Source organism: Lepisosteus oculatus, chromosome 5, assembly GCF_040954835.1.
Source record: "Lepisosteus oculatus isolate fLepOcu1 chromosome 5, fLepOcu1.hap2, whole genome shotgun sequence".
NCBI classification, from domain to species: domain Eukaryota; kingdom Metazoa; phylum Chordata; class Actinopteri; order Semionotiformes; family Lepisosteidae; genus Lepisosteus; species Lepisosteus oculatus.
The window spans coordinates 13,667,246-13,679,001 of NC_090700.1; the positions used below are offsets into that span (position 1 = coordinate 13,667,246).

An 11,756-nucleotide genomic window follows, 5' to 3' on the forward strand; every position below is an offset into this window, starting at 1 on the left:
TTATTCAGAAGCAGCGCTGGACCGGGAACGAACCAGCTTCTTCCCAGGCAAAAGAGTGACTTGTGAGGACTCGTGGTCACACTGTGCATAGAGACTTTCTACTAGCCAGCCGGACTGCTGGTAGATCCCCTCGGAGCAACGACTGCCCTGTGCGCCGCGGTCAGATTCCTCCGCCCGTCATACTCCGAGCTGCACCTCGACTGGTTGGCCGGTAGCCAGAGGACGCCGGGACAACGCCCATTGGACAACCGCTGGAACAGAGGCTGCAACAGAGCCTGTCAGCTGGTTTGGTGTTCGTGCCGGGAAATTCCAAATCCATACACAGTGGATAAGTAAACCCCATGTTCTACATTGCGTCTCGAGAATTCAATTGTACTTCAACACAAGTTGTTATCAATTTAATTCATGAGTAATGTATTTACTTCCGAGTTTAGAGTAACAGTGGGTAATAACACTGATTAGCAATTTGGTAACCGAACGATATATATTGACATATATTCTCTGTTGTGTATCTCTTTGTGTTTGCATCTCTTCGAGATTATATACCTTATATATTGATAACCCTCACAGTAAGGTCTGCCACTCGTATCCAGGCAGACTAGTATATGTTTGGTGCACAATTTATATTAATAAATGTATCTCGTGTATTGAACCCGTGTGTGTGCGTTGTTAGTTGTTCTGACTATTGATTTTCTAAAAGCCCCAACGAACAACCTCGTGATTACTGCTACAATTAATAATTCTCAGTAAACCCATCAAACCACTACACAACCACTCCCCAGTCCCTTTGAGAAGACCTTGCCAAATCAGATAACCACCATTCTTACCTGTTCAGCACCCTACCCCTGGCACTAACATACTTCAGGACTGCATGCAGTACTCTCACTGCTCAGTATTGGGTTTATCCTGGTGAGCTCAACTTCTCATTCCTTTGGGTTGCGGTTTCTCATATCTTAGTCTTCTGGATTCGGACTCGTCACTCTTGACTACAATTTGTGGATTTAATTTCTCGCCTTTCGCATCAGTTTAGCTTCCCTGTTTCGTTACCTGGATTCCTCCCTATTTATCCTTTTGGAATTCCAACTCAAAACTCTGCTTAGGATCTGTCTCACTATCTCAGCCTCACTACTCGAATGTAACAAGAAGAAGGCTTGTTGCATGGTATTCATAGTGATGCAGCTCCCTCAGTTCTGTGATGCTAGCCTGCTGGAAATTCAAGGTTGATTCATGACTGGCCCGTGCTCTGTGAATTGCATCTTCTCCCACAGGATCCATGTCAAGGCTCAGTCTTCACTGTAATGAACTGCCCCTGAAGGGGGTGTCTGTCTATGTTTGAATAAGGATCCTTTTTTACTGGAGAAGAGTGGTGCTGAACTCAGGGAACAATGTGAGACTGTGGGTCTGCAGGACCAAGCAGCCAGCGAGGTGAACGTGCAGTAGTTGCGGAGCTTGGCAGAGAAGATCATAACACTAGAGAAAGGTATTGGAGTTTGGCAGTCCAGGTCCCAGGGTTGGGAAGTGAAGCAGAGGTTCATGTCAGCGAAGAAGGAATAAAAGCCCTCCTGGTAATTAGGTAAGTGCCATTTAATTATGGGCTGACAGTATTGACAACCTGCCTGAGTGTGCAGTCATAGAAAGAGGCAGTTAGGATGGTTGTATGGGAGACTGACCACCGGAGATGTTGTTGTGGGAGCTGGCACTCACGGAGGTGTGATCTTTACAACTCTGCTTTGACGTGTATTGTGATAAATTACTTTCTATGATTGTCATTATGGTTAGAGGAAAACAAGGATTCTGTAAATGGGGTATTGAATTTTAAAATCTAAATGTTTTTTTTTCTCATTAATTAGTCTTAAGGGCAAAATTTGGAAATAAATAAATCCCAACATGTATTTCTAATGGACCTTAAGACTGAGATTCTGTCCTAAATCCATCTGCAATTTAATTATTTAAATATAAATATTTTATGCGCTAAACGTGTGCATGCACCGACCTGAAACAGAAAACTATGACATAAACAAATGTATAACATTATATATTATAATGTAGGTAACATATATTCTACATTCATACAGTATATACTATACAGGACCTTGTTTATCTCTCTTAAGAAGTTAAAACATTTATCACAATTAATAAAGTTCCCACTTCTCCATCTGAACTGTGCAGAAGAACTGCTGGTTGTAGCCATTACCAATGATGTACAGTATATAGATCTTTATTTCCTTAGAGCAAAAAAGGTGGGAAATGTAAAATAAAACACATTGGAATCTATATAGATACATACAGAAAGAAAGGAGCTACTGATCACAGCCTGCTTCTTATAAAGTATTGTTTTTATCATACATTTACCAAAGTAAAATCTTACCACTATTTACAAAAAATTTGGTGGAGTTTTAAAGCACATTCTTAAAGTTACTACAAGTATTAGGGACTTTTTTTGTAATACAAATGTGAATTAATTTTTTTTTTAAATCCACGTATGTACAGTACTATTTAATATAGTATTAAAAATGTTTACAGTATTTGATGGTGTTTGTTATTAGATACTTTACTGATCGCGTGAGGGAAATTGCAATGTAAAATATCAGAATATAAACCCTAAGCATTATGGTGGAAAATTACATGTAATGCTTAAGGTGCAGCTAATGTACACCTAAGATAAGGACAGTGATATTATCAACAAGGAGAAGTCAAGATGACTATATTGAATACTTTCTGTGGAACCATACAAAGTGAATCTTCACAAACTAAAATCTGTTATTTGGAGAATACATCAAGATGACACAGCTTGCTTCCAGATGAATAGAAACAGGTGAAGTCAATGAAGGGAAGATGACAAGGTGTCCAGCTGTGAACTGGGTACAGTGTTGTAGTAACAGGCAAGGTAAAAAGAAATGTCTTAGGATCAAAGGAATCGAAGGGTGAATCCTGGATTTACAATAGAGTATTCAGAACAGAACTGAGCCTTCAGAGGGTTTATTATTTGTGAATTGTGAAATAGTTAATAAGTCTATTTAGAGGTTTCTAGAAATTTATGGGATAAAGTCTGTGTACAAAGTTTGTGTCATTTCACCCCAAACACACTAATAAATCTCTCCCTTTTTCACAGTTCCTTTGGCTACGACGATTATGCAGTGATGACATCGATTTCCAGAACCAGAAAGTCTATTTAAAGTAAAAAGCTAAACATAACATCCTTTAGCCTTGTAAAATTTATCTTTTGAAAAGCATTAATAAAAACGGACAAATGTTTTATATCACTCATGTTTCAGAAAATAAGTTACAAGTTAAAAATAATAAGATCAATTGCATTTTATTCATTTTTTTGTCACTGCATCATAAAATTGAGGATTAAGTATCTTTTAGTCTGTACAGAAAAAACTCTCACTCTTCCAGAATAATTAAGAATACTATTAATTTACTGGAGAAGCCTTTCGCTTTCTGATAAACTTTTTAATTTGCCCCATTACCTCCTCAGTTTTTAAGGTGTATATGATGGGATTTAGCAGAGGAGGCAGGGTCATAGACAAAGATGTGTTGAGGATTCTGGTGTTAGTGTCCACCAGGACATTTGACCATCCAATCATATATGTTACTAAAATAGGTATAAAATACATGGCCACTAACGCTAAATGAGCCATGCATGTTTTAAATGCTTTCCACCTCCCCTGGGCAGATGAAATCCTTGAAAGAGCAGCTATAATGCAAACGTATGATAAACTAATTAAAGCAAGTGGTACAAAAAAGTAAGAAACAATATAAACTCTGGCTATGGTCCAGTTTGAAGTGTAGCTGCTGCAGGCCTCTTTGAACACTGGTCCATGATCACAGAAATAACTCTTAATGACAGGAACAGGTTGGCAGAATGACAAGCGTGTTATAAAAACCACTGCGACAACAAAAGAGATTAAAGATAATACCCAACAGAACCCAATTATAAAAATCATCCTGCTGTTTGTGTTGATTGTGCTACTTCTCAGTGGAAAACAAATAGTGATGAGTCTTTCGTAACCCATAACAACAAGGGAGAAAGATTCTAGGATATGCAAAAAATGAACAAATAACATTTGAGTTAAACATGTCTCATATGACACAAATTTTGACTCAAAAAGAAATTGATGTATACATTTTGGAATAAGAGCTGTGCTAATGCTCACATCTACTACAGATAAATTAAAAACTGCTATGTACTTTGGTGTATGAAAACACTCTGAAACCCATATAATGTACATTAGGAAGAAGTTGGCTACCACAGTTCCCAGATAAACGAAAGCCAGGAATATGAAATAATAATCACTGTGCTGCAGATTCTGAAAGCCAGAGATCAAAAACCCCACAGGGGTGGAAAACGTGGTGTTTATTTCCATTGCTGCCAGCTGTTGAAAGAGTGCTTCAGTTTCCCCCTTTTCAATTTTTCTCAAACCTAAAATTAAAAAGGCAATGAAAATGAAAGATGACAATATTTTACAATTAACAATGATTTTAGTATAACAGTGTTAATCTGCCATATTGTCTGTCCTGCATAATTTTATTCACTAGCAGCAGTACTCACTAATGACAAAAATTAAACAAAATGATTTCTAACTAAAAATACAAAATGAGTATCATTGTCATTTTTCATACTCCTTGACATAATCTCAATAGTGTCATACTGTACATGCATTTGCACTTTGTAAGGTATATGATATTTTTTTACCTGACAGAGATATGACGGAGGTATGTTTTCTGTGTGCTGTCTCAATATCAGAACCCTGCCTTAAGCCATCCTTTTATGTTCTAGAACATGGTAGTAATCACCTTGTTCTCACGTGATATCACAATTCCTGTGTGCATGAATGGGTGCTCTTGTGTTTCTGAGAAGGATGTGTAAAATTATATCACATGGGGAAAGGGGATAAATATTTTTTAACCATGAATGAGTCATTTGTTTTTTTTTTTCTGACAGTGTGCTCCAAACAAGGACATTAGATTCAGATTAAAAAATTTAACCTGCTAGTTTCAAATTTCAGATACAAATTTCATATACCCCAGAGGAGCCTACAGCTACAGGTGCTCTGTGCTAATAAAAACATGCAACACTGTTTTTCTTTCCAGTTACTCATTTGACATGAGCACCATATTTGCAAACAAATCCTAACATGGATTTCTAGCAGACATTAATAGCAGAGTTCCATGCCTATCTATACATCATTTTCCTATGAGAAATTTGCAGTGCACTAAAAACAGAACACACACCTAAAACAGGAAAGACTAACCTAAACAAATGTCTAACTTTCCAATAACAATTACTGAATGCTGTTCTCTTATCTGTCTTAAAAACTAAAAGCAAAACCAATTTAAATGATCCTTTAAATGTATCACATTTGATAAAGCAGTTTCTCAGATCCCAATCTGATCTGTGAAGTAGAACTGCTGGTGCATTATGGCCGCCATGTGGCAGTGTGTGACCCCAGTGGGTAGTACACTGAACCTTTAAATCCCCTTCCTTATGAAAAGAGCTGTGTTATCCTTTGGGCTGAGGAACAAAGGCAAATATTTGTATTAGTAGTAGTAGTATTTTCACTAACAACAGTGTGTACACCTTTTGTTTTATAAGAGCACATGTACATTTCATTGGTAGGAAACTTTAAAGAAATCTTAAATATATTAAACAAAAACTATGTAGGTATTTATAGAAAGAAGGAAATTACACATCACAACTTACAGCCCTGTGAAACATTGCTTTTTATCAGATTTCATTTTAAACCACTACCTCCACTTACAATGATGCTGGTACATTTTTTTAACCTCATTCTAGATGTTAGTTGCAGTATTTAAGTTGATTTTGTAATGCAATTTTGGATTAATAGAGTAAAAATTAGATCCCACTTGCTTTCACTAAAATAGTAATTACAAAATTAAAGGTAGATATTTTGATTTATTTAAAACGACAAAGGCAACAAACATTTGATCAGCTTGTAAAATTTAAATTAAAAAAGGACTAGTAAGATTACAAATGAAACAAAAATATTGGATATTATAGTAATATTAATAAAACTTAAGAATAAAATAAAAACTAAAATAAGTTATTTGACATCATTACTGCAACAAATTAGAAATTACAATATTAATGACATTTTGTTCTGTACCTGGTTTCAAAGTTGTTATGGTATCATAACACCGAAGAATAAATATTTTTTACTTATTACAGAGATAAACACTCACAATCACAGACTACATGGATACTAATGATTTACTGGAGCATCCTTCCGCTTTCTGATGAACTTCTTAATTTGATCCAGTACCTCCTCAGGTGTATATGATGGGATTCAGAAGAGGAGGCAAGGTTGCTGAAAAAGATGTTTTGAGGATTCTGCTGTCAGTGCTCACCAGCATGTTTGACCATGAAATCAAATACGTTACTAAAAGAGGTATAAAATATGTGGCTACTAAGGCTAAGTGAGCCATGCATGTTTTAAATGCTTTCCACCAACCCTGTACAGATGCAAACCTGGAAAGAGCAGCTATAATGCACATGTATGATAAACGAATAAAAAAGAGTGGCACAATATAGAAAATTACAATATAAAGACTGCCTATAGTCTTATTTGCACTGTTGTCACTAGAGGCCGCTTTGAACACTGGACCATGATCACAGAAATAACTCTGAATTACCTGGATGTTTTGACAGTATGATAATCGTGTTATAAAAACCACTGATATAACATTACTTAATAAAATCAATACCCAGCAGAAACCAACCATAAAGAACATCCTGGTGTTTATGTTGATTGTGCTGCTTCTCAGTGGAAAACAAATAGAGACAAGTCTTTCATATGCGATAACAGCAAGGGAGAAAGATTCCATGCTATGCAGAAAATGAACAAAAAACATTTGAGTTAAACATATCTCATATAACACAAATCTTGAGTAAAAACTAAACTGACCTTAACATTTTGGAATAAGAGCTGTGCTAATGCTCACATCTACTACAGGTAAATTAAAAACGGCTATGTACTTTGGTGTATGAAGACACTCTGATCAGAAACCCCACAGGGGCAGAAAATGTGGTGTTCCTTTCCATTGCAGACAGCTGTTGAAAAGATGCTCCAGTTTCCCCCTTTTGACTTTCTCAAACCTAAAATTAAAAAGGCAATGAAATTGAAAGACGACAATACTGTAGAATTAATAATGATACTAGTAAAACAGAAACAATCTGCACAAATTTCCTGTATCACTTTCATTTGCGTGGTTTTAACTATTATGGAATTCAAGCGATATTATAAGTGTCCATATCATTGTCTACTATATATCTCATATAATTATCTATATTTTTATTTAATATTTTTTTAAATAAGAGTAAACCTCTCTATATGAAACACAAACAAGATTTAATAAATAAGCTCTATTGCAAACGTTTTTTAATGTGCTTGCTCATTTCATACCTGACAAAGGATGATTGTGAAATTCGTTCTCTGTCCTGTCTCAATAGCAGCATCCTACCCTAAATCATCCTTTTATATACAGTACCACAGTGTAGTTGTCACCACCATGTCCTCAAGTGGTATTACAATTCCTGTGTGCATGTGTGGGTGCTCTTGTGTCACTAACAAAGAACTGCTAAATAAAACAATGTTTCTCAATGTTACTGAGAAAGAGCTGCAAAAAATATAATGCATATTTTCTGTAAACTAGGCCCCAAGCCCTTGACTATTGTGAATTCTTTTGAGAGCCATAATAGGGGAATATGTCTGTTTTTACATTTAGTAAAAAAAAAACATTTCAAGAATTCAAATTTATGGTGAAATTATGCTGTTGTTAAGATTTGATTTTTTATATTACACTGATATGTGTAATATTAAAATTAAACAATTTTTTCAAGTGCTACAGCAGTGGTTCTCAAACTTTTTAGACCAAGCACCACCCCTGATCAAACTAAAGCATCCAAGTACCACCTACAAGTCATCTTCTCATAGGAACCACAGAAAATCTCAATGACCAACATGAACACGTGTGCACACTTATAATAATAATAGCACTGAGCACTTACTATTTCAGTGAGAGGGGTGAGCCTATTTAGTTGAGCAAAGCCTTGCAATGTCAGGGATGGGGGCAATGAGCTTCAGACGCAGATCTGGCTCAGCATCCATTTTGTTGCGGTGCTTTGTCTTGATTGCAGTGAGAGCAGAGAAGCCTTTCTCACAAAGGTACAGTAGGTAGCAGCAAAAGGCATCAAAAACCACATAGCCTTCAATGAGAGGGCAGGGCATTCACTCTTTGGATCCAGAAATCCAACAGTGACGGTTGTTTCAATTCTGACATCAAAGTTGTATCAGATGATAACTTGAGCAACATCCTGTTAGCAGGATGGAAGTGTGGAAGTCGACGTGTCTGAAGTGGGGGTAGGTGCAGTCTTGTCCCAGCGAATTGGTTATCCTCCAAAACTTCACCCCTCAGCCTTTTTCTCCAGGAAGCTCACCCCAGCGGAGAGCAAAATTACGATGTCGGCAACAGGGAGCACCTAGTCATTAAATTGGCACTGGAAGAGTGGAGGCATGTGTTGGAAGGTGCAAAATATCCCTTTCTTGTTTTTACAGATCACAAGAATCTGGAATACATCCGGCAAGCCAAATGACTAAGTCCACGACAGGCGCGTTGGGCGCTCTTCTTCTCCCGGTTTGATTTTACCATCTCTTACAGGCCAGGCAGCAAGAATGGGAAAGCCAACACCCTGTCCAGACTATACCTTCAATATCACCTTCCAGAGCAACAGACAATGATCATCCCAGCAGAAAAGGTGATCAGAGTGATCCTACTAGACATAGAGAAGACAATCTATGAGGCACTCCAAGACAAACGCCCCCTTCAGAAACTCTGGTTAAACAATAATCCTCAGGCCAGGGCAGAGGTCTTAACAATGGGGGCACTCATCTCGGGTGACCGGATACCCTTAAGTGAAACGGATAGTGGAACTCCTCCAGCGTAAGTTCTGGTAGCCGTCCTTACAGGCAGACATACTATAAAAGTCTTCATCTCCAACTGCGAACTTGGGAATCTATATATATGGACTCTATTACCGGCCTCCGGAGATCTCCAGTTTGTTTCCAAATTCTGGTGGGCCTTCTGTAGGAGACTGGGGTTTAAGACTGACTCGTCCTCAGTATGGTTACCACCCGCAGACAAATGGGTAGACTGAGTGAGTGAATCAGGATTTGGAAACCTACCTCAAGAGTCATGTCTCCACTTTCCAGGATGACTGGGTAATACATCTTCCTTCTCTCCCCGTAACCTCCTAATGAAGTCAGCTACAGGCATGTCACCTTTTGAATGTCAGCATGGATTTAAACCCCCTCTTCTTCAGGTCCCTGCCCACAGCTCCAGGGTTCCGGCTGCAGGCCACACTACATGAGACCTAGAGTGAGTGTGGAGACGGTGCTGGCAAACTTGAGGAGGCCCACACAACAACAAGAGACCACTGCCAACTGTCGTTGGAGAGCCCATCTTCCACTCCGAGTCGGACAGTGGGTATGGCTCTCCACGAAACACCTTCACTTACGTGTCCCCTAAAAACAATTAGCACCCTGGTACATTGGGGCTTTCAAACTGACTAAATAGGTGAATGCTGTCACCTACCTACTCATTCTTCCTAGCTCTCTCAGCAGGAAAATCTCGACAGCATTCCACGTGTCCCTACTGAAGCCCGCACAAACACATCTGACACCTGAGGGGTCACCTACTCCCCATCTGGAGCACTCGGAAGTACCTCATCCCCAGAGGATACTCGGCTCCAGATGGGTACAGAATAGCCTTCAAAATGTGGTTCATTGAAGGGGGGCATGGAGCCGAAGACAGGTCCTGGGTCCCAACAAAAGAACTAATCTGCACCCCGGCTGATAAGGACTTTGCACGTGAGGTTCCCTAGAAAGCCCGGTCCAAATGTCCCCAAAGGTCACCTCTTTGGGGGGTAGGGGGATGCACTGTGATGCCCTGATGAGCCCCAATGCTGCTGCAATTACTTCAGCCAATTAAACAGTGCATTCCACATCCTTAACAAGATCAGGCCGGGCTTATCTGCTTTGTTAGCGAACCTCACTCTCTATATAAGCCCTGAGGGACCAACTGTGTGCTTTATTGGTTCTTAAAAGTCATCAAGTACACTTGCATTTTACTGTTACAATTTTTGATTGTTACAGAAAAACGCAATCATGTCATCTAACAGTCTCAGACTTTCTTAAAAAAATGACAGCAAAACACACTGGTTAGAATGGATGCTTCTCAGTACTGGCATCCTGAGTTCAATTCCGGACTTGGGGTGCTCTCAGTGTGGAGTTTGTATATTGTCATTGTGATTGCATGGGTTTCCTCTGGGTGCTATGGGTTCCTCCCACAATCCAATGACATATTGTACTGGCAGATATGGCTTCTGGAAAAAGTTGCCCTGGTGTAAGTGTGTGTGTGTTTGTATCTGTATACCCTGTGATGGATTGGATGGACATCATCCTATGATGGACTGGTATCCCATCTGCATGTTACATGCTGGGATACATCTCCCCAGCATGTAACTTGTATTGGAAGAAGTGATTAGAAAATTAATTGAATATATTTCACCATGCTTGGTAGTCAACAATTTTGAAATAATTAAATCCCTGAAAATGTATCTAGTGAACATGAAAAGAAATGCTCACCATACCAATCTGCACATTAACTTCTCTGGAATACTGTATGTTACGTGCTATATATTTAAGTGTGCTAACACACCTGAAATGGTAAATATTGTCCAAAATTCTGATCTTCCTTTTATAATTAATGCATACAACTGTTTTGTCACCTGAAACTTAAAGTAAAACTAATTTAAATTACCTTCAACACAATCTGAATAAATGGTGGTGCTCTTCAAATCCAGTACGTACTGCAATCGTGATGTACTTTTAACTTAGGGTAGATTTTTTTCTACTACTATTACCAGTGTAACATTATAATGTAATATAGCACTTTTTCAAATGGTTCATAAACTGACATTTCTATTCATTAATTTACTCATAAGATTTCATGTTTTAGAGGAGCACTGTTTTTATATATTGCTGAATTATTTATTTTTCTGTATGGTTATTTTAAATGTGTTTAATAAATAAGACATGGGGATTTTAATGAAGGTTTCAAAGTGCTTTATTTACACAGGATACTGTCAATCAACGTTCTATCAATATTAACAAACTACAAAAAAAAATATCAAAACAAACCAGAACAGGGAGACATGACTAAAATATTAAATTCAGCTACAGTAATTCCCTTGAAACATTTAGTATGATTTACACCTGGAGTAATTGATCTCCATAAGAATCAGGTCTTTCCAAAAGACACATGATCACATTGAGCTACAGTGCAGTACCTCTCCTCTATAGAAACCATGATATCCCCAATGACCAAGGAGCTGTGCCTCCCACACTCTTACATACGGTACTTGAAACCACACATTCAACAGGGCAAAGAGCACAACTGAGCCGTAAAAGCAGCTGCTTAAGTAGTCTGTATATTGTCTTCCTGGGAGGTGAAGACAATTATTTTCATGCGAAACCAAGAAAAACTAAGGAAGGGATTAAAAGGGCCTAACTCTGCCAATATTTGTTGTGGACCAACACGTCTTGCCCTGTCTCCTGACCACAGTTAAAATATTGTTGTGGTCAAGTGTTTTGGACCTTTGGGACATTGGAGTTTTACATAATAATATGCATTTTAAATTCATCCATCCAGAAGAGTCATCTATTCAAATAAAA

General features: G+C 38.2%; 1 protein-coding gene across 1 annotated transcript; it reads right to left on the reverse strand.

The window, feature by feature from the left end:
- LOC102696244 (olfactory receptor 52N1-like) lies at positions 1-4,370 on the reverse strand. Its single transcript, XM_069189695.1, has 3 exons — positions 3,934-4,370; positions 3,474-3,723; positions 1-147 (listed from the first exon to the last, which is right to left on the reverse strand). Exons 1-3 carry the CDS (start codon positions 4,368-4,370, stop codon positions 1-3), a joined length of 834 nt encoding a protein of 277 aa, XP_069045796.1.
- Between the last annotated feature and the right edge of the window lie 7,386 nt (positions 4,371-11,756).